Genomic DNA, 24761 nt, shown 5'->3' with positions numbered 1-24761 from the left:
TTTATAAAAAGATTCTTCCTAAGAAGAATAAATTTATTATTTATTTATTGATTAATTTATAGTCTTCCTAAGAAGAATCTTTCCTAAGCATTAATTTCCACACTGGTGAAGCATCATCCTTGAATCACAAACACCTTTCCCCTAACATTTGATTGACTCCTTCTCCTTCTTTGTCTGTGAAAGTATGTTTAAGTGATTATTAGTGTACACACTCCTCACAGGCAAGAATATAAGTTCCAAGACTGGACTCTTACTGTATTGGAGCATATCTGACCCCTGAAGACACAGCGAGTGGATGATGTTTCTTCCTTACTGATTCCAGTGACAAGATCTGCTGTTCTTGACTGTTTTTATAATGCCTAAAGCTCCCTGTAACATAAGCCATTCTCCTCTACCTGACAAGTTCAGGAACTAGAGCCTAAAAAATGAGCAATGAGAGCCATGAAAAAAAGAGAAAATAGTTCCAATTCTATCCTGATGCTTTTGCTGCTATTGGGAATCAATTTAATCTCACATCTGTGAAAGGAGAATTTAATTAGTTGTATCAGGTTGTCTTAGCTGATGGCTACTCAAAACTGCCATATTCAAACTGAAGACAATTTTTAAGAATTATTATATTACATAACAATGGGTATATTGAGTCTTTATTCTATCATTTCTTGAAGTGACTTAGGCAAAGAGCTGTTTCCATCACATAATATGGGATTTAATCACAATTTCACACTAACATACCAATTTAAATTCTGGTTCTGAACTGGGTTTTTTTGAAGAATTGAAGTAAAGGGCTTATTTTACTCAGCTAGTGATGTCAACTGGAACAAAACTCATCTATCAAGCATTACAAAAAACATCTCACACATTAACTTCAAGAATAATTTTTCCCACTGAAACCTTTAAAGTTCCATTCTTAATTTATAAATCATGGACAGCTGAAGTTCATTCATTGAGGAGAAGATCACTGCACTGCTTAAATGTCTCTTCTCAAACTTCATTAGATAACATCTTATTTAGCAGCTTTGAGTTTAAAGATATATTCTGATAAATATCTTCCAGCATGAGAAAGTTCTGTGCCTATGAACTTTGTTTCACAGATAAATATTCACACATGGGACCAACTTCTGGGTCTTACATTTCATGCATTTTCTGGATGTTGGTTGGAACTTCTAAAGTTAGTCAGTGAGAACATTGCTGGGAAGTTTCTTTCTCACACAATTAAAGCAAGTGACAGAAAGCAATTCTGGTAGCTGGGAAGTGGCTAGAACAAACTTAGCAGATCTACTTTCCCCTTACAGGAATGCTGTGTGACTGTGAATAACAATAAGCAGCTGGATCTGTAGTGATTATATCTTAGTTTGCCTGCACTGCAGTTAAAGGTGGGGCTGTAGCTTCCACAGTCCTATGTAAATCAGCTTTCAAGTAATAAACTCCAATACCGATTATACTGTGACCAAGACTGCCTGAGAAAACCAGGCTAAAGAACCAGGGCACTAAGACCACATAAGCTTTTTGATCTTGGTATCTGAGCTAATAAGAAAAAATCGGACATGACTTCCAAAGCTGTAGTACAACAAAAAATCCTACTCCAAAGTGTATTTCTAGAAACACAGAAGCTTTTCCAGCCATTCAAAAAACTGCATTACAACTAAGTTAGCAAATCAAATGAGTTCATCTGATGGGTTTTAAAATATATATAATAACAAAATTAAAATAATCCGATCATCAATTGATTTTAATGCTCAGTCTCATTTCTGCAGGGGTCTTCAGCTGACCCATGGCTTTATTAAGATGGAGACAGAGACCAATTTGTCAGGAGTAGTTCCTCACAGCATGCTTTCCTGCTGCCTTTCAGGCTGACAGCGCCTTGGCTTCTGGTTCCTTAACCCACAATTGTACCTGTTATTGTGTAAAAATTTTCTCTATTTCTGGTGAATGCATGGGTGGATGACAGCTTTTTCCTTCTGACTCATTTGTTTCTCCTTGGGCCTTTAGACTGCTCCTTTACAGTATAATCAGTCTCAGTAAATGACTAGTAATTACCATGTTAAATCACACATATTCCAATAAAATACTTTTTTCCTATGGGCTGTCCAAAAACTAACTTTGCATAAAACCCCAGGTTTACTCCATTTTCTCCAGCATCCTAAGCAGGAAAGTGGGCCAAGATGATTTATGTTTTCTTTAGGACCTTTCCTGCTTTCTACCCTTCCCTCTGTACTTCAGTCTAAAAGGCCAAGACATTTCAGTGATGCCAAGTTCCCTCAGATTTTACATAAGAAACCACACCTTTTGTAGAGGAAAAATCAGTCAAAATATTCTTCAGGAAAAAAATGATCACAATTTGCTTCCTAACTAAAAGTCCTCCTGCATGTAGAGACTACAAGAGCATGTACAGGACAAGGGGAAATGGTTTCATACTGAGAGTAGATTTAGGTTAGATATTAGGAAATAACTCTTTACTGTGAGCATGGCAAGGCACTGGAACAGGTTGCCCTGAGGAGCTGTGGATGCCCCATCCTTGGCAGTGTTCAAGGCCAAGTTGGATGGAGCTCTGAGCTATCTGGTCTAGTGGATGGTGTCCCCACCCAGAGCAAGGGGGGTGGAAGTAGGCAATCTTTGAGGTCCATTTCAACACAAACCATTCTGTGATTCTGTGTCTTCTCTCAAAATTTACTGATATGTAAGCATGAAAATTAAAGAATGCTATTGGTGTCATATCACTCCAAAACAATATCACTTCAGCATTATATCTCCATATTCAGGTCCAGAGTCTTATTTGAAAATAAATATATATACACACATACAGAATGAAAGGTTGGGATTTCCTAGGGCTTCTCTTAGATAGTATGACTCATAAAGCTCACTACCTCACTACCTCAGTGCAGAAATCACAACACACGTAGAGGCTCCACAGAATTATTAAAAGTATTTGTACTACATTATTGCTATAAATCAACTCTGATTTGATTCATTTTTCATAGTACTGGCAGACTAGTTTTGACAGTGAATGTCAATGCTCAAAAGGTAGGATAGGCATATTGTAGAAGATAACACAAGTGGCACAGCCAAAACCCAATCCATTACAAGGATTCTTACAACGTTATATTCTACAGACTGTTCTCACAATAGCGCTATCTTTTCTTTTTTATCAAAGGCTTCCCTTTGCTAACTAGCAATTTAGCCAAGAACTCAGTTCTGAACAGTTTTAAGGAACTACAGACTTTAAAGAACAGAGTCCTATTGAGATAACTTTATCTCACTGTAGAGGCAACATCCACAGGCAGCTCTTTGGGCCACTCTTTTCAATACTATACATACTTTACTGTTTTCTCTATGCTTACCACTTTTGGGGATTTTGTTTGGTTTTAATACTGAGGTGATCACATTAAAGGGATTCAGCATTATTGCAGTTTAATATACCAATACTGAGCTTTTGCTGATTATACTTGATTACTTTCACGGAGGTAATTGGAGAAAGTATCCAACTGTTTTCAAATCCAGCAGGTCTCTGACTGTATTTTCATGTCTTGGTAAATTATTGCAGAGAATGAAACCAAAAACAAGAGCATCCACTTTCCAGCCTGACTTAAAGACTTTACTAAGTGAGCAAAACAGGCCATGAAGCCAAAAGCTCATTGGGTTGTGGAATGGCACCACAGACCCCCACACAGGCTGCCTCTAACTGAATTTGAATTTCTGTTATGTCAGGTCACGTTAAGTCCCATAAAGCTACATAATGTCAGCTTGAAGCAGAACGTGGTGCAAGCTGACATGGGGAAAAACAACCGCGCAAATCTGATCCGAGCTGATGTGGCAGACGATGCACGAAACACACATTAGTTTCAAGAGAAAATGCAGTAACACACTGACCCTCTAGAACTGACCCCTTAGACAGAGAAAATGCTAGGTGATCTTTCATTCTCTCTCTGGAAATAACGTTATGTCTTTCTACACTACAATTTAAGAACTGCCAAGGAAGGCATTGCCTGATGATCTTATCGACAACAGGTTAACAGCAGAGACCCGTGGGCAGATGGCTGGGAGCCTTGAGCAAGGGCTCTGTTGTGGGCCTAAGCACACAGTCCAAAACTTTGGCTTCTGTATTGAAGATATTCATAGATAAATCCCTCCCAAAACTTCAGAATACTTTTGAAGCTGCTCTTGTCACAGTAATTATTGCTTTCCTCAGACCAAACAAACTTAGTCACTGCACAAAATCAGGTACCATCCAAGTTTTTCCTAATAGTCCATAAAGATCTGTACTTTCTGATAAACATAAAAACATAAGAAAGAGTTTAACACATATGTGAAATCATGCTCCTTATAAATGCATTGACAAGTTCACATAAATAACCAAACATTCCTCAAGCACACTTTTAGAAGACATCTACATGTCTACCTAACTTCAACAGAATCTAAAATTAACCAAAAAAGTAAAAATCAAAAGAATTGGTTCTATAAAGACACAGAACAACTGGAAACATTTCTGAACAAAAGCAATTATAAAATGCTTTGAAAAGTTGGAAAGCAAGGCATAAAATAAACAATCCTTCCTAGTCAACACTTTTTGCTAATGTTTAGTCAATACTAATTACTGATTCAGACAATTTAAATTGGAATGTGTAAACTGGAAACAAAAACTTGAAATCATACAAAGAAAACTAATTTTCTTTTTTTTTTTTCTTTTTTCCTTTTAAGTAGCAAATATTGCAAACTGGGCAGAAATACAGACAAATCTGTAGAAAGGGAAGAGTAAAAAAAAATGAGCTCTTGATGGAGAAGTCTAGCTAAACCAGTCCCCTAAAAATCTTATCCACGGTGTTGTGTTTCTAAGGCTGGAGATTATTTCCACTTTATTAGTAGCCTAGAACATGCAAAACAGAATAAGGTTGTAGGGATTGATATATTTATTGAAAGGGCTCCTCAATAAATACAAGGTTTAAAAGAAAACAAGCAAGGAAAAAGATGTCAAATGTTGGTAAAGTTTGCACTAAGTGCCTGTTTAATATAAAGATCAATGTGCTGACTGAAGCTCTGCAGTAATGAAATACAACGTTCCTGCCTGTCAACAAACAGAAAATGAGGGAGAAATAATTCCAGAGATAGCAGTAAACATTTTCTATTTACTTTTCAATTTAAGATATTTAAAAATACAGAAAAGCTCTAGAGATAAAATGAGAAGTCTGCCTTCAAAACACCACTAATCATTACTGTTCTGGGAAGGTCAATAAAAAAAAGCATCTGCATTTAAGAATATTTAGCCTTTTTCTAAAGATGAAAACTACATCTATTGAAACAGTTTATTGAACACACAGACAAAAGTAATTCAAAATGTCCCAAAATATATTAAAAAATAAGTAAAATAAAAACAGGTTTATATTTTGAACTCATGATCAAGATATTAAATTATTTTCTTCCATGGAGCAAATAGGCCCAGCTGACCCAAGTGTTTATCAGTAGCTGGTCTGTCTTGTCACGACAAAAACAGCATTTCTGGAGTTTCATCTCCTTGCTAACATCTGAAATAGTTGTGTCCCTGTATTTCTAGTTGACAGGAATTGCTAAGAAAAACTTTTTCTCACTTTTATTTTTCAGGACACTTTGCTAAAATGATCCAGGTCTCAGTCATTCTGCAATACTTGGTAGCTATTTTCTCATCAGCTCTAACTTGCAAGATACAATTACTGGATGTAGAGAGCTGCCCTGTACAAATACCCAAACGCAGCCATGGCTACCACTGAGACACTGGAAGGCAGACCATGTCCAATTGTGCTGTTAACTTGCATTGAATCCACGTAATTTATAATGATCTGTGACAGAGAAGAGTTGTGGGAAACAGATAATTTTTTTTCCAAGATCCAGACTCATTTTTCCCTGGTCACTACCACTTAGGTCTCCCTACACTCCTTTTGGAGCCTTCTGACACTGCCCAAAACCAAGCCTGTCCCAGTGCCTAGCCCTTCTGCCAGCAGTGCAGCATGAAGCAGAGTACTGTCAGCAGTGACATCCCATCTTTGATTCTGAAGGGACCAATGCATCCCCCAGTGCCCAGACATAATGTTGTTCAAAAGGTTCTAACAAATAAATTATCCTTCGGAGTGCTATGAAACAATTCTTACCCTGATACACTCTTAAAATCCACATACACAAAAATAATAACCCTGCTAGACTTTCTTCCCCTCCTTTCACTGAGAGTTGTCTTCCATTAAAAAAAAAAAAAATCTTCAATTGTGAGAAGAAAATAGGAAGATTGATTAAACATTTGCTACCTATACATGCCCGGCTCTCAAAAGAAAACATAATCACTTTTATGCAGGAAACCTCTATGTATAAACATATTAAACTTTCAATCACCAGTATACAAGGACAGCAAAGAAAAAGAGTATTATTAAGGTGGAATTACCTTCCAGTCGTAATGTTTGCCATATAAGCATCTGGGTACAATGAAACAAAGACCAATACAAGGGGAACTCAAAATTATTATGGAGTAATATGCCCAAGATCCCGCAATTATTGCCCTTTTAATACACACTGGATAGCAGGAACATATTCTCAATTATCAAAATGTCTCAGGGAGTGGGAGCTACAATAGAAAGCTTCACTCTGCTGTATTACACTTACATCTCTTCAGGACTGTAAACCTTTTGTCAACTGCCTTAACAGTGATATCAAACACTACACCTGACAAAAAGAAAATTGTGGAGGGCTTTATTATCATTTGTTCTAAATCTTCAACAGTAAACAAAACTGTTTAAACATGAAGACCAGAATAGGTCACATCTGAACACTCATTCTTCTAAAATATGGATATTAAGGTTGAAGTCTTTCAAAGTATGATTACATTCACACTAAAATATTCTACTACCTCACAATTTCAAACATTTAACATCACATTTAATTTTTATCTTTTAATTTAAGATAGGAGATATGTTAATCTTTAAAAAGAAGTTGAATTTGTCCTTGAGACAAGTCCTTCAGTTAATTTTACTTCAGTATCATGTAATACAACATATTTTACCTGGACTATCATCAGGATTTACAGCCAACAATTTCCAATATTTATCAGCTTGCCTGACTTCAATTATAATAAGCATGGAGCCAACTTCCAATACCCCATGTACCAGGCTAAGTTCTCAGAAGCTTTCAGCAAAGCCTAAGCATGAACGTTAACTCCAGCAATGTGGACTTCCTTGTGCTTCCCATTTTATGTCATGTGCTGATAACCAAGTATTGACTGAACAAGGAGATGTCAGGGAGAAGACACTTGGTACACCCAGTGTATGGTGAAAGCAGCATTATCAGGGCTGTCCTACCGTGGGCAGCCCGTGACAACAGAGTGCTTGGCAGGCACTGTGTTGTATGATGGAAATCTCAGATTTTCCAGTCCATACACCAGAGAAAGAGAAGGAAAAGCAAGAATAGAAGAAAGTACTACAAAGTTGCCAACTCACAGTACTTAAACACACAAACTCTTCTGGGTTTGCCAAATACTTTATGTTCACAAATCAACATCACAGTACCTACATAGCCTGACCTCAACAAAACAACTCACTCTTCAGGACAGACCAAACACAGCAAACTAAATCTTAAAAGCAAAATAGTAAAGGAAGTTACCAGGGCCACCTGGAAACAAAGCTGTAACTTGTGTTGGTTTTTTACAGGTGCACTTGCAAAGATGATCTGTGTAGCTCCCTTTGTGCTGCATGCACACAAAGGAACCAGCACAAGAAATCACAGTTTCAGTGAAGCTATGTCCCTCAAAGCCTGAATGCCACCCATTAGTTCCTACCCTCCAACTTCACAAAACTGACGTATTTGGGAGCCTGAAAAGTTTGATGTTGATTTGCAAAAAAAAAAACAAGCAAACAAAGAAAATAAGAAAGTTACAAATTTTTCTCCAGAAGAATCACCCTTTTTTATGTGTCTAAATTCTACCACACCAAACTCCTACTTCCTCAAGGTCTTTTGTATTTATGCTACCTGTGTATTTAAAGCTTTATTTCTAATTACAGATTCCAGGTAGCTGACAGTTATCAATATAAGCACAAACTGTCCTTTCTCTTGGTTTGCTCACAGGCATACACATCTGTATGTACGTATGCACACACATTTACAGAGCAATAAATAACGCAGATACGTATGACACACTTATATCCAGCATAAGGACGTGAATATAAACACAAAAAAATGCACTATTGTCTAAGCACATGGGTGTTCATGGGTGTTGTGTCCATATGGGTTTATCCCATTTTTCTCCTATCCCTGACTGGTCCTCAAACGTTCCTAATTAGTCTCAGCAACAGGTGGCTGGCCGTAAGGACAGACTTGCAAAACAAACAGCACTCTCTCAAAAAGCTGGCTCTGCTTTGTTAGTGCCACAGCACAGGCAGCAGCTATGTCCCTAATTGTGAGGGCTGCAGGGAAAGGAAGACAACCAGCTCCTGATTAGCCCCCTGATTAATGTTGCCCAAACGACTCCGCAGCTTTTCACACCGTGAGGGAAAGCTCACAAGCAGAAGAACAGAACCGCAGTAACACGGGACTTGCATTTCAGTGCAGCCTCAGAAGCAAGGTGTGATCACAAAGGGAGAAAGGCAAGTCATTTGGAAGGCTCTGACACGCAGCCTCAGCGAGTAAAGTGAGATGTAATCCTCACTGCATAGTGTGGCAGTAGTTATGGCTTTTTGCCAATTATTTCTAATAGGGGTGGCTCCATTTCCCCATTGCTGTGTGAAGCAAGTAGAGAGACAAAGCCTGTACCTTAAATAGAAATACTAACTGCAAAGTGTACAGCTGTCAGGTGAACCACAGATGAACAGAGAAGGCACTTCAAACTTAATAAATACTAATCTAACTTCCTCACCTGTAATACAAGGAGAACAAAACTGCCAGTGAGTACAGTGAGGCACTACCTAAAGCTTGTAGTTTGGAAAAAAACCCACTGCTTCAATAATCTCTTGCCTCATTAAGCCCTTTGGGTCAAGATGTCAAAGAGAGGAGGAAGAGCCTTCTCCAATAGGAATGCTAACAAATACAGCCCCTATTATGAATTAATAATCAGAGTTTCTTTTCAAAACTGATGATAAAGTGGGGCACACCACCTTTTCTCTAAAACTAATAATTCACATGAGTTTGTTTGAAATGCATGAACAACTAGATTTTAGGTTGGCTTCAGCTACAGACATTTTAATAAGAAATATTATGGGCTGGACTTCAGCTCAACCCTCACCACACCGTCCTTTCCTAAAATATTTACCCCTTTTAAAAAAGCAAACAAATCTAAAACACACAAACAACATGTGACCTGAACGTTTGGAGCATTTTGAGAGTGACAGAAAAACTGTGGGAAAGTAAGAGGAATGTGAACACTGCTTGGTCTTAGATTTAGGGCTGCTGCAAACCATGTGGTAACCAGAAGGTTCTGGTCCATGCACATAAAAATGACTGATGCAGGCCAAGTAAGAACAAGGTGTATTAAAGTCTGATTGACTCATGGAATCAGGCTTTTTATGACTGACAAGAACATGTACATGCAATTGTAGTTGGTAGGAGTATTTATAAATCCCTCTCCACGAAGGCCTGCCTATCCTGAGACTTTAAACTGATATATGGAAGATTCCCTTAAATTTCAGTTAAGTTTTGTTACAATTTTTAAAAGGTCTTAGTAAAAACATCCAAAAGGCAAAATTATTAGTGGACCAAGCACTGAGATGACATTAAAAGCCAATGAAATTTAGTCATCTCCCTGCCACTGAAACTCCAAATACTTCCCCTTGGGAATTGAAGTTCAAAGATAGAGACAAAATGTCTTGCCAGCTTCTGTGGTCTTTAAGGACTATTTTGGCTTCATTTTATTTTAAACATAATTCATAGAATAGGTCAAGTTCTGCAAGACACACCCCACCATCAGACAGCCTGTAGGCAGAGTCTGTTGTCTGACAGCACAGCTACATCCTACACACGATTTTCAAATGAAAAACTCGCTTGTGGATGCATTTACATGTCTCAAATAAATAAACTAGGAATTAACATCACACATTACCACTTCTATACAATTACCACAGTAATTAACAGCAATAAACACTAAATGTTTAGAATACTTCTTTCAGATCATTATCATCAGAGTTTTCCCTTTTTCCTTAAAATAAATAAATAAGTAAAGATATTTTCCCCTAACACAACATCTCTTTAACACATAAAGAATTAGCTAAATAGAAAGCAGCCATCCTCCCACCCAAGACATATGGGAAAACAAAGCTATTTGCATGTATCCCCACAGGTCTCCTTTCGCTTGCCAATTTCCAGTCTTTAAACCATTATTAAGGAAAAACACGTTTAGCTGCTTATTTTTGGTAGTGTGTTCTGCTAAAGAGAATGCTCAACATCAATTCCTCATAGCAGTATTTCAATCATTTTTCAGTCAAATGGGTAACATAAAGAAGAACATGCAGGAACATGTTGATCTAAACAGCTCCAAAATCACTCACACTTACATGCAAAAAACCATAGGTATTCTTATCTCCTCCTTTTCTAATAAATGCATGACGAAAAAAGTGTCTCTATGGATTCTGCTGAAGTAATACTTGAAAACCAGCACTGACCACAAATAAGAGGAAATTCAACTAGGCTTTTTGTTTTCTAAGCAATCATTCAGAATCCCCAGATAGCTGTCTTGATGTTCTAACACTTTCACTTTCACCATTATTAAGAAACAGATATCTAATTAGCTATTGTTTTGCTAGATAGCAAGGGTAATCTTTCTTCATACATTAATATTAAAAAACTGCTATGAAAATGCATTTCTCTCCTGCAAAGGGCCGTACTTCCTCAAATACTCCCCCTGCCCGAGGTGATTATTAGTTTTGTAAGGATTTTCCTTTCCCTCAGGAGGCACTGCCAGCCACTTTGCAGTAAAAGGGCCTCAAATTTGTCTGGTTTTACTATAAAGTGATTAATGGCCACAGTGCACAGCAGAACAAATTTCATGCAGTCCTAAGCAAAGGAAAAGTCCACCTTCAGAGGAATTTAAAAATGTGAACAAGAGAAAGGTAGATCTCGCAATAAGCATGATTAAATTCAAATATTTTTGGCAGACCCTAAAACCGCACAATAACTCTTGTACAGCCAGGTTATTAGAACTCTTTTAGGGATGGTTTACACCATTCTAATCCATTATACAATATAAGAATAACAATGACTCTTCCTGACATCAGCAGAGAAAGATGAAACACAGAAGGTTAATTAGCACATAAAAAGCATTAAGCCCTGGAACATTAGGAACAAACCCTTTCCTGAGCAATAGCAGTCACTAGTCCTGTGACTTTGTGTCGGATGTTTGGATTACCTCATGTTTAACAATGTCTGATTAAAGGGTTTAGTACTCTCGGATATTCTACAAGACCTTTTCTTTTGGAACTCCCTGATGTCAAATCTAAGTGAGCACCTGATGCTGCTGGGTTGATTCTTTTCTGTCTAATAATTTACAATCGGGTTCACAGTGCAACCTTTTGCACAGTAAGAATCTGGAGCTCTATCTTGCATTGATCACTTATATTTTCTACATATACAGTAAGGCTTGAGGCCTCTGCCATAGTAAATGGATCTGAAACTGGTCAACAAGATCAGCATTACTCAGAACGCAATCAGACTGACAAATGATCTCACACAGAGGGCAATCACAGATGCCGTATTTTTTCAACCAATAAAACTCAACACAAACTGAACAATTCAGTCCTTGCATACATGTAGACAGGCCATTCTGCAAACAATTTCAGTTTGAGGTTATAGCCTTTACAGTCGCTCTACCCTCTCTGAAGATGGAGCACTTAGTACACGTGTTTTGCAGGACAGGAGTAGATATTGTCTCATGGGCCCCCTGGCATGGATGGTATCAGGCTCTGTTGCTTAAAAATACCTTGTGTATGTGCTTCCTTCCAGACATTTCTGATGCAGGACTGAAACTCGGGAGTCATTCTGAGAGTTCTAGACAGGTTATAAATTCTCTCATTCCCTTCCTGCGATTATTCATTTATATCTGGATTTCAAGGAGACTGTTCACTCATTTCAAGTTACAGTGGTACATCAGCTCTTGTAAAATTAGAGAAAAAGCAGCTGGCACCACAAAGACTCCCACAGATACTGCCTTATACAGCAGAGACAGACTGTCACCAAATACTCCTTGCTAAATAGAGTGCACTTCAGGTGGTCCAAACTATTTTATTTCTTTTTAATAATTTGATGCACTTATATATGCTTCCATACAAGGTAATCATAACAAAGCATCCTTAATGCAGAGCAACAGGGAAGATCTTCACTGAAAATTAAAGCACACTTCTGTTCCTTCAGCCAGCAAGATTTCTCTTACACCACAAGTGCCTGGTGGGGTATCCAGTTAGGTGTTGCTGTTCAGGCTGCGCTGACTCATGAACACAATGTCAGAATTTGACCTTTAATTATTCTTCCACTGCAGGAGGGATTAATATGTCTATGACAAAAATAAATGAAAGACAGTTCCTTCCTGTAAAGATTCTGTCATTTGAAGGATAAAGGTGATTACAGAGAAAATGTTGGTTCTAGTTAATGGATTATTCCTTTCTTAACAAAGTTCCCTTGATGTTATTATATGGCTTTTGGAAGACGAGATATGTCTTAATTCCTTTTAATGGCAATGTCAAGTATTAATACCAGTGGGCCAAAGCAAAATGACTTCCAAAATCACTGAGGAGTTGCATTAGGACAAATGAGATCTCTGGGTTATGGTCTGTTATGCAAGGAAAGCATTTTGTAATTCAGAGAATGGATATTTCTAGGTCTTTAGATATAAACATAACAACTGTTCTTCCATGGCACAGTTTCTCTATTTTCCTGACTCTGCATGGGTGCTTTGTGAGGAAGACACTTTGCTGCTGAGATAAGCTAATGGTGGCCAGAGGCAAACCAGAGAAAAACCACAGTCACATTGGAAATGAAATTCACGCCAACCACAATACACACCAGCACTGAATTACTATCTGGAATTCCCTTCTTCTGCTGCTATGTGACAGCTGAGGATTTATCCACCCAAAGGTTAAATTCTTATTGACAGATGAGATAGGGTGCTGGAAAGGCTACAGAGCAGATTATTTTGAGTCCCATTACACAGTGCATGCAGGACAACAGAAGCTGGGGAAGGGTCTGGAGCAAAAGTCTTGTGAGGAGTGTCTGAGGGAGCTGTGGGTGTTTAGCCTGGAGGAAAGGAGGTTTAGGGGAGATCTCCTCTGCAAATACCTTAAAGGAGATTGTAGCAAGGTAGGGGTCTGTCTCTTCTACCAGGTAACAAGTGGTAGGACAAGGGGAAATGGCCTCAAGTTTCATCAGGTTTAAACTGAATATTAGGATAAACCTCTTCACTGAAAGGGTTGTCAATCCCTGGAACAGGCTGCCCAGGGAAGTGGTGGAGAAGGGAGTCACCATCCCTGGAGGCATTTAAAGGACCTGTAGATGTGCACTTAGAGACGTGGTTTAGTGGTGGACTTGGCATTGGACATGAGGTTTGGACTTTATGATCTTAAAGGTCTTTTCCAAACTAAATTATTAATTAAAGTGGGGACCATCAATAGCTCCTGATGCCATAAGACCTTCCAAATTGATGAACTCACCTACTGTCTCCAAATAGTGTTAGACTAGCTATGTTTGCATTTAGTGCTCTCCTGCCACAGGGAATAATCAATGACATTATTGAGAGGGATGTCCCCTCTCTATTTTTACCCTTTTGAGGTGTTGTTAGAAACAGTCTATTTGAATCTTGATAACTAAACCAAGAGACATGAAAAAAAATATCCAGTATTAAAAAGGATCTCTGTAGGACTCAATGTTCCCCAGTGGTGAGACTAATCCTGTTTACTTAATTTGTACACAAAAAATAACGCATTATTTCCATTTAAACAAGTGCTATAATAACATGATGAATATTAAAATGCTCTCCAATAGAACTCAGACATCTAGATTACATTGCTAATGGGCTCTGACTCACAATAATCCAAACTTTAAAGCCTTTTTTCCTCTTCCTTTTATTTAATTTTTACAGTCTAATGATGCATTTTCTCCTAAAATGACTGAAGTAAGTCTTAAAATAACTCCCAAAGCAACAGATCTAAACATTAAATACAGAAGGTAAATCAGAAGGCAAATGCAGAAGGCACAAAAGGCCTGCACAGCACAACTCAATTAAGATCAAAACTGCCACCTTTGCACATCTCTGGCTGGGAGGAGAAACTTATGCAGCTGTGGACAGATAATTAGATATTAAAAACAATTTGGAAAGAAAGCCAGCAAATCCACAAAAAAAGTTTACCCCTAAGAAAAATAAATAAATAAGGCACATTATGTAAATACAAGAAATGCAAGGAGGAGAAGGAGTGGGATTTCTGTCTCGATAAGGAAAACACAAATAAGTGATGGGAAGCGATGTCAGCTCTTGAATGAGTAACAAACAAGAAACTATCTCTGACCAGGAAGGAAGCCAAAGAAGTCCTGCCCGTAGTGGCCTCAGAAAGATTACTGGGGAGATTGGGTAAAGGCAGGAAAGAAGCAGAGGAAATATGTTTCCTTGATTCTATATATGAACTCGTATTCATTTACACACAAGTAAATACACATACGTGTACACAAATATTTCGTCAGGATGACGTCACTGTCTGAAGCCCTCCAGGACAAATTTCTATCCTTCTGTTCAATTTCCAGCTATACAGTTATTGAACTATTTCCTAATGGATGTATAAACATTCAGTCTTTAATAAATGTGGACTAAAGAGACTCCCTTTCGGAATTAGGTCCTCAGATTCCCTGCTCAAGTACTCCCAATCATCCTTACATTTCTTCTTGTTCTTTTCACATGTCTGAACAAACACTTTAGTTTTATGCCATGGCTTGAAAAGTTAGGAGATTCAAACTACCATCAGTCAGGAAAAGAAAGTCAAGACCTTAGGACCTTCTGCAGATGACATCTACAATTCTTAAAGACACCCCTGTTCAAAATGAATTAATTTGCACCCTCTGGTTCCAGGCTACTGAACTCTGCACTTTCTTTGGAGAGTGGGTGTTGTATTATGAAACATTTCTCTGTTTCAGAATAAATAATAAAGGGAGGGGGAGAAACAGAATCACCAATAGCTATTAGTTTCTGCAAAGTTGTGCCTGGAGACTGTTCATTAAAGGGATACAAGGAATTGAAAAAGAGACAGTAAACAATGTACAGTGAGGGCTTTCAGGACTAGATTAATATTCACTTTTGACCAGATGACTAAGCTGAAAAACTAGTAGAAAACATCTTTTAATAAAGCCTTTAACTTATTTTTTCATCAACTTCTCCTCAGATATATATTTCTCAAGTCATTTTAAATATGAACTGATTTTAAAAGTAACTATTTTGAATACAGAGTGCAAGCCTTGTATTTTGAAAGTGTCAGTCCATGGACAACTGAATTTTTCAAAAGAACTTGCATGTTCTCTTTGCAAAACATTTTACAAACTATTTGTAAGGTAAAAATTATTTCCTCAACTTGCCTTGAATTTATCAGTGAGACAAGAAGACTGAAACCGCCCAAACTCTTTGTCCAGAGATCTCTGACTTGGTTTTGCTATCATTGAACTTTCAGGTCAGCTATGACAGAACACATTCAGAATAAAGGCTTTACCATAACTGCAAGATCATTTTTATATCCCTTCAGGCAGTGCCCTGAAAGAAGTTAATAGCTTTTATGGGAAACAACCTCTGACCACTGCTCCCATACCTTGCTAGGAATTCTGGGGAGACTGGAGAGGGGGAAAACTTACTGCTGCTGTTAGCACACATACTCATATACCTTACAAATCAGAGTACTAAAACTAACATATATGTAATAATTGGAAGTGAAATTGACTTTCTTTAATTACATTTGGTGTTATATACTGTGATGCATTACTAAATACAGAAAATACTATCAGAAATGACAAAAATCCATGCTTAATTCAAACAGACCAATTACTTTAAGTGCTGCTACAGTCAGAAAAGTGATTCAAGGATAAGTATGGGAACACACTATGCTATTTCTTCAATAGCTTCCAGATCAAATTCAATATAAAAGTCGAAAGGTCAATTTTATTTTTTTTTCCCACTACCCCATGGCATCACAAACTCCCTGCTGGACTTGGAGAACTTGGCTGAATTCTTTTTTTCTTGGCATTCTCTGCCGCTGCAAGGATGATCATACATTAAGTTATGAGACACAAACTTTTTACAGGAAAATCTTAATTTTTTTCCAGGTAGATTTTATATTAGTCTGGAGGCTAGACATCCAATATCCAGTTATGCATGAATAACTAGGTAATGCACAATTGGCATAGAATAAATACTGACAAGATTCTGTTCCTTGTTGAGTGAAGAGGTTCTTAGCCCCAGTTTATTCCTTCCTTTCATCGTCTCATGCAGCGGCACCAACGACAGAGATGTGCAAGGATTCCCTCCCTTAGTGACTGCTGACTTGCAGATTGATGACCATAAACATGGTATATATTTCTCTGTAGCTGGGTCCTTAAATTCTATACATTCTACTATTCAAACACAGCAATCTCAATTGAAGCTTCTCTGTAACAGTTCCAGCTGGGATGCACCAACAAGTTGAAAAAGACAATTTAATGACACATGCAAACTCAACCACACAGCACATGCAGAAAAAGCCTAACACTTCCTGGTAATGTAAGATTTGCTAAACAGGCACCTACCAACACATGTGTTGTTGGTTCAACACTTCAAGTGCCAGATTCCCTGTATTTACATTAAACAAGGCATGCTCTGGAAAAGCCTGTTGAGAAATATGGCAGCCCTAGTGATGCAGAAGTGGTTGTCTGACAGCTGAAATCATGACTCAGAAAACGAGAGATAACTTATGTTATACAGATAACAGGAAAATTAAGTAAAGCAGGTAAGGTGAAAGCAGCTTGTGTGCAAATGCTCTACACAGCTTTTTTTTGTTTGTTACAGCCAGTGCTTCACATCACAAGTGATTTGCAGTGTTACACATGGACTGTGTAGATGCATGCACTTCTCAATTTTCATTACAATACTCCTTTGCAAATTAAATAATGGCAAGAGTAGTGGCCTGCACAAAGGGACCTTGACAAAGGAGAGACCACTCCAGGATCAATAGCAAGTTGTAAAGTTATTAATAGCGTCATTCCTGTAACTTATAATCAAGGGTGAGGCCCTTGAAAGGCAGGACTCAGAAATAAAACTGCCACCTAATTGCTGTGGGAAATACAACTTCCCACAAAACTACTCATATTGAGAAGTAAGTTCTTCCTACACAGCAAGAATGATCAAGAAGTGTTCCAAGTTAATGCAGCATCAGTAAAAAAAAATTATCTCTAAACCTAAAAAAAAAAAAAAAAAAATTTGAAAACAACTTGGAAATCAAAAAATTGTGGGTTGGGGATTTTTCCCTCTGTAGGAACCAAGCTCCATGGATTTGGAAAGTCAAAAATTCTTCAGTGGTTTCTTCTGTAAAACTTTCATAGAACACTTTTCTTCAACAGATGGCACTCATTTAATGACACCAAAACTTGAGAATAAAATATTGCAGCTACTTTTCATAGGTCTAATACCATTGTCATTGACAAAATGGATTCATTAATAATACCTTTTTTTGTCTTACATTTTGTAATATGGATATGCAGACATGTATGTAGGCAAGTAGAGAGACAACATAACTATGAAGTGTTTTTCAACAGTAAGATTAAGCTGGTGAAAACATAACTATTACTCACATTTCTCTTCAGAAATATGACTTAATATTCCTCATTGTTTTCATTTTCACATTCAGCTTCCAAAACTCTTCTCAAATCCATGCTCTAACCATACATCTGTTTATTTGCTCACCCTAGAAGCACAGTTTCAACTGTTTATTATCCAACCTCATCTTACTGTGGGCAGCACACACTACTTTTAACTTATAGTCATTTTACAGCTTGGTAGGATTTTTTATGAAACTTGCCATGCTACCAATTTTTCTGTCAGAAAATTTGATTACTGATGCTTCTACATCCAGAAGGTCAGTAAAATAAAACATTAAACTTCCCAGAAGGCCTTTACACACTGTTGCAATATATGTAGAGGCACAAAAGATGCCCCTGCAGAGTAAAAATTGATTCAAAACACATCAGCACAGCTGAAGCTTTTTAGGATGATACAACAGTTCTGAATTCTGTTGTGGGTCCTTCAACAGGTGGGCAGACCTATTTCCACAGAGCACCATCTGACAGCCATTGACAAACTCATTTTTTCCCCCAGAAAATGAATGTCAAATACCATGATTTAGCATGGGATCTTCGTAAAAATGTTTAAAGTAAAATGATGCATTTAACATGACCCTGGTCCCTTAAGATCTTACTGGAATTGCCTTATTCCTGACTGTACCACTTAATTTTGTTTCTAAAAATTTTAGAGGCATTTCAAACACTACTGCAGCCACACAGGGAGGAAGACTTTTTCTTTCACAGGTGGGAAAGGGAAGCAAACAGGGGGTAGAAAACCTTCTCAAGATGACATGGTAAAGACTATAATGCCTAGCCACCACTTTCTTATCAGGCAGCAGTCTCAGCAGCAGCAAGCTCCCACTGTGATCAACGGGGAATAGATTTCTGTGCATCTTCTGAAACTGCACAAAGACCAGAAATGAGAGAAGTGGAAAAACAAGGCCTAAGTCATGAAGGTGTGTATCTATATCAACTCTTATCATTTCTTCTATAAGTACAGGAGAACCATATGGATAAAGCATCAACCAACCTTTCCCCTGTTGGTACTGCTCAGCAGGAGAGCAGTGTATCATCCAGGAGAATTTGAGTGCTGCAGCTATCAGCTTTGAGGTCTTTAAAAGGTCACCTGTCCAGAACCAAGCCATTACCCTTGCTTGCTGATACCTGTTCCTTCACAACAAGTGACAAAATCTAAGGGCAGGTTTCACATTAGGTTAAATGCCACAGTTTGGACCTTACTTCTACCACTGTCGTTTAGAAAACTTTTCACTAAAACTTCCACATTTTTCTTCTGTGAAACCTCTCCATTTCTTGTTGCAGACTTAAAGGTACTTTACTGGAAAGGACCACATTCTTTCACTGAAGTTGTGTGTACAGATTTTTATCTGTCACTTCAGTGTAAAAAAGGCATACTTTATAGTAAGCACAACAATATTAAGGGTTTTTTAGGCTGTTCAGTGACTACGGTATATTTCTAAACTCCAAGTCCATTACTTTTCCTTAATTTAGTCAATGCAGAAATTATAATTCAAAATGTATTTCTGATAAGGGACAAGTAATTAACTAAGTAAATAATTTTCAGCTCCAACACAATACAGCATTACTATAAACATGGGACTTCTTTAAATTGTGCAATGCTATTTCATCTTCAGAAAATCTCACCATTTCCACAAGGAAGACACCAAGGGATTGGATGGCTTTTAGGGATCAGCAAACAGACAAATTAAAACACTACTCCAAGGAACAGTATCACTTTCAGAGATCAGATACAGAAGGACCATTTATTATAGAAAACCACAAAAGCCCGGTGCTGGAAATGCTCTGTAATCCTAAACAAGCGACCTACCTCCCTCCTCACAGCCAGCAGTCAACTCCTGCCCAGAGCTGGCAAGGTCCAGCTGGCTTCGTTATGGAAACCCCTCCCACCAAATTCTTGTGAAAAAAAATTATCCTAGTGGAGTTAGTATAAGAAGGATGTCACATCCAAGAGGAGAAGGAGAGGAAAGAGCACAAGGGTAGCTGTAAGGGACACCACACTCTCCACTGGGAGGAGCAGAAAGGCTGTGGCAATTTTCCATAACCTTACTGTCTTACTGATCCAGTTTGTGGGAAACTGAAAAGATAAATTTGATCATAACTGAATTTACAGAGTATGTGAATTAAGGGTTTCAGGATTTTGTACAGAGATGGTAAGCCTCTGCAAAACAAAACAAAACAAAAAAACGAACCAAAACAAACAACCACCAAAAAAAAGGCCAAGAAACAGAGATGTATTACTGGAATAAGTGATACTATGGTTCAAGTAACAAAACTGGTAATGGCAGTTTGCACATAGAGCATCTGGGTTGTTTGTAAGACATCTTTTAAGATTTCTTTTTCTTTATTCTTGAAATAGCTGTTAGAAGAATTTTGACTCTTTAAACTCAATTCCCTGTAAAAAAGCAACTTTCTCATCACTACCAGAAGTCCACTTCAAGAACACCTACCATGTACCTTGTAGCTTTGCCCGTAGCTGTAGCATTCACTGTTCAAGCATTACATAGGACAGTAATTACATGGCAATTTACTTGCTGGGTTGCTAGATTTTTGAGTCTACAGATTGAGTAAGTTTACAAACACCATGGTAGTCTTCTTCTCATGCTTAAAATAATTCTATATCATTAAAAGGATGTTACAGCCTCAGTTGATTTCCCACTTAAAACCATTCTCATTTTTGTTTGTTGTTTAAAACAGGACTAGGTCAACTTCAAAACAAAAGATGTTTTATTTCTCTCTGATTCACCACCGAAAATCTGATAGTATATAGAGAATGCAAATAAAGATTTATAGTGCAGTTGTGGAAGACTACGTATAAAATCTAAACTATATGCACAGGCACACATAAGATTATTTTTCCTACTGTGATTTAACCTTAAGTTTCCTTTCTTTTTATTCTGTTCATGGTAAGTCACCACATCAAAAGATTATACATCACATTTTAAGGCAAAAGTATTTGCAGGGTTTTAAAACATACCATAGAAAATTTATTTTTCCCACTCCTCATTTATTTTCCCTGTTACAGACCCGTATCCTAAGACAAGTGTGCTGAAAATACCACGAATTAAACATATGGAACAGTGTTCATATCAGTTGAGTGGGAGGCAGGGGGAACATAAAAAAAAAAAGTATGGAAACACAGTTGCCTTTTACTCTGATAGCCTGGTACAATGAGAGATTTGGTTTTTTCATTATTCTTTGCACCCATCATAATGCACCAAACGTGCTTGGGCAGAGATTGCTTTTCTTTGAGCTTCAGCCCAAGTAAAAATTTTTCTGAAGGAAATGTACCAGATAGAGTGAAAATGCTAACTCTTCCAGTTGGTTTAATGCCAGGAAGCACACCCTTGTGAAATTTAGTCCTAATGCAGAATAGTGTGAGGCAGCATGTGAAAAAAGAAATGGTAATAGTTATTGTGAAAATTAATGTTTAAAGAGAACAGTTCTCAGCTTTGATAGCAAGTGTTTTCTGGAGCGGGTAGAGGCCATGTTGAACTTCCTTGCACGCCCGTGTGACCCCTGCCTATCAATGTCAACACTTCATTAATATTTTACTGAAAAAGTGCGAGAGGATTCCAACTTTGTCTGTCTTGGTAGGTGTTGCTAAGCAACTTTGCTCCTTGTCTGAGAACTAGTTCTCACAGCAACCTTTCCTTCAAGCCAAAGACCTGTGTCCACTTGAAACGCTTTCTCCTTTGTCAATGAAAGACCCAGCAAGTTATATTCCACCCTTCCCTTTATACTTTCCTCCCTACCTCCCAGTCAAAAAGAAAGGAATTTAGCGCTTACCATAATCACTGTCATAGAACACTATGAATTTCTGCCAGCGCAGCTCAGTGACCAGTTTGAGCATGACGTCGTTGAGGCGGACGGGCGGGCGGGCGGCCAGCGTGTACTCCTCCTCCTCCAGGCTGGGGTTCAGGTGGCAGGCGGTGCGGGGGGAGCCTCCCGTGTTCCGCTGGACAAAAAGGTGCGGGATGTGCATGGCGTCCGTCAGGGACTGCAGGGCGTTGGCCGAGGCACAACCAGTGGACGTCACCAAGGCTAAGATCCCCAGGGTCATCAGGTCACAGGCTGCAGAAGACAAGAAATAAAGCAGGGTTTGAATAAGCCCAGCAACGCCTTCGGCAACCTACATGCTAGGAAGGGAACAAGACAAGCTTTGCCCTTGCCATCAACACAGAGCTGAAATTATTTATATTACAGTATCAGCTGAAGCCTTTCAGAGTTAGGTCCTGCACCTTTGCAGTAGGAGACAGTATCTGCAATCTGTACTGATATGCCAAAGCAGAGGACAGATAACGTAGCTACTGTCAGTTCTTGAGACAGCAGCAGACGTGGATGGAGATTATGGCCCTTGCTTCAGGTCATTCCCGGTGGAAGCAGGAACTGAACTCCCATCTTTTAAAACTCATTTCACTGCTTTAACCCCTTAATCTTCATTAGGCACATTGGATGAAGATTTTGGACAATAAAGAGAAATTTCCATTTCAAGGACTTGTGTTACACAGCAGAGTTGTGAAGGATTTTTTTAAATTGATGAAAAAACATTCACTGTGAGTCTCAGAGCAACGAAGAAACAACAGAGGCACTCATTAGAACAAAGACAACTTATGAATGACTAAACAATTATTAACAACACTGTAGCTGTCCCTAAAAAGATCTGGAAAAGCACGTACCATTTAAAAACACAGCACATAATTTGACCCCATCTGCTTTTGAGAACGAAATACTAGGTGAATTTGAAACACAGACCATGCAGGCTGGGCAGAGCCCTGGGAAGCTGGCTCTGCTGCTCAAGATATCCCACACGGTTTGTTCTTCCCAGGGTTCCTCCAGGTAAGACAACCTGGTATTCAGCTGTGGTTGGAAAATGCTTCCAGCCAAGGCCCCCAGGTATATCTCAGCAGCAATTTAGTCAGTGGTGGTGCTAAGAATGTGTAAGACTACAAAGCAGCCAGAAATTCCAGTTTTTACCGACTCTCTTGAGTAAGTGGCAGCAAAGTCGGTCCTGGGAGCTGAGCACAGCAAACATCATGGGTTAGCGTGGCACCAGCCCTGAGCATCCCCCAGGGCCACTTGGAACTGCCTACTCCTCTCTGCCTTTTAGGAGGGCTGGGGGCAAGCTCAGGGTTTCAGTAGCTGTTTCAGACCCCAACAACCACCTGCCCAAAAGAAATCCCTGCTCTGCTCCTCCAGCAGAGAGTCCTGCTGTAATAAAGCCAGACAGGAGATAACTGGAGATGCTCCACCGTCCTACTCCAGTCTGCAGGAGCTCGCTAACAGTGGATAAACAAAAGAGCCTCTGGGGTGTAATTCAGAGCCCTTCAGGGACACACAGAGAGTAGAAAATTCAGCTTTCACCTGGAAGGGGGAGGCTGCCCACACCAGTACTGCCCCGCTCCAAGGTGACAGCCTTGGCACACAAGTGAGTGGGCTGCCCACACGTGCCACGTGCTGCAGGACTGCCAGTGCCTGTGCCATGTCTGCTACTGACCCACTGCCTCTGATCTCCAGTGGAAACGGGCTGAGTTGAAAGGTAGAGAAGAGAACGCAATCCATTAAAAGGATTTTTTTTTTTCCTATTCTAAACACTTTTAAGTATATCTCCACTTTTGGAGGCCAGAAAGTCAAAGGAACTGGACAGGTTATGAATAATTAATAGTAATTAACAATTATCAATTAATTATGTAAAGGCTCAGTAATTAAATACATAAAACTGTTTCTAACACAACCAATGAACCACTTCATCAAATATCTTCTTAGACCGGGCAGAAAATAGATATATTTCACTTTGATATGGGAAAGCAGAAGGAAAATGTTTGATCTTCTCTTTGCACAGAATGTACACCATGTATCCTGATGCAACAGAGAAAGATGAAGAGCTTTTAAAATTATTTCCTTGATGGTCTTTACAATAAACATATGTCAGCAGCATTATCTAAATTTACTCTGTGTTGATTATAGTTATATGAAATTGTTCTTTGTTTTTCCTGAGAGCTGACCTGATTTAACAGCAGGGAGGCATTATATTTGCCAAATGGGAGACCCAGGTTCGGGAACAGATTTGATTTCCCAGGCTTCTTGCCAGAGAAAACTGAACATGTCATACAGGTAATTTATTTAGTCACAGTAGGGGAGGGAACAGAGAAGTGGGAACAGAGGGAGAGAACAGCAGAGCTGAGCCATAAACCCCTGCAGAGATCACCAGCCAGCAAGCTTTGCTGTCACCAAGGGTGAGAGAAGCAAGCAACACGGGTTTGTAGCAGGAACAATTTACTTGCAAAGCAGACAGAAGGAGAGAAAAAACAAAGCCCGTTCTGATGGGAGGCTGCATTCAGAGACTCACTTATTTGTGCAATGTAGAGCTGATCACCAGTTGCTTAACAAGAAAACATCCATTCAATGGTTGACACTAATCAAAAGCTGCTTGCTTATTAGCAGCAAAAAGACCAGAGAGATGACAGATCATGGCGAATGGGCCCCCTTATCTCCCAGCACAGCCCACCAAACACAGTCGAAATATCTCAAGAAAGACCATTTCAGTTGAGGCATTTTCCCAGTGTTTTCTAGTTTGTGTACATGGGTTAAAAATGAAGAATTAGCCAATATGCTTCCACATTCTGATATTTTGTCAATTGATTATGTTCTGCCTGAAAGCATATACTACATAGTGTTTTCTCCTATTGCCTCTCTGTTTTAAGATAGCAGGCAATAAAACTGGAATGGCTAAGGAAAAAAGGTTTCATGTTTTCTGACTTGCTTTCTTTAGTCAAATCACAGAATGTGAAACAGAACGTGTCATTTCTAATAGAAGACTTTCATTATATAAAAATACAATGGATTCCAAGAAGTTCCCCTCCACACTTATTGCACTGAAGGGTGAGAATTAGCTTTGAGCACATGAAGTATTTCTTTTCACATGAGTGACACAGTGGGGAACTACTACATAACAGACT

General features: G+C 38.7%; 1 protein-coding gene across 2 annotated transcripts in view; it reads right to left on the bottom strand.

Annotated features, from left to right (window-relative positions):
- Positions 1-24761, bottom strand: part of GRID1 (glutamate ionotropic receptor delta type subunit 1) — a 504271-nt gene that overhangs the window by 282882 nt on the left and 196628 nt on the right. For both annotated transcript variants that reach the window (XM_050305784.1, XM_050305782.1), the window contains exon 3: positions 21592-21876. In XM_050305784.1, coding sequence (XP_050161741.1) covers positions 21592-21876 — 285 coding nt within the window. The remainder of the gene's footprint in view (positions 1-21591; positions 21877-24761) is intronic.

Source organism: Myiozetetes cayanensis, unplaced genomic scaffold, assembly GCF_022539395.1.
Source record: "Myiozetetes cayanensis isolate MyiCay16 unplaced genomic scaffold, myiCay2020 scf10, whole genome shotgun sequence".
In the NCBI taxonomy this organism is placed as follows: domain Eukaryota; kingdom Metazoa; phylum Chordata; class Aves; order Passeriformes; family Tyrannidae; genus Myiozetetes; species Myiozetetes cayanensis.
This window is presented reverse-complemented; position numbering and strand designations above follow the sequence as displayed.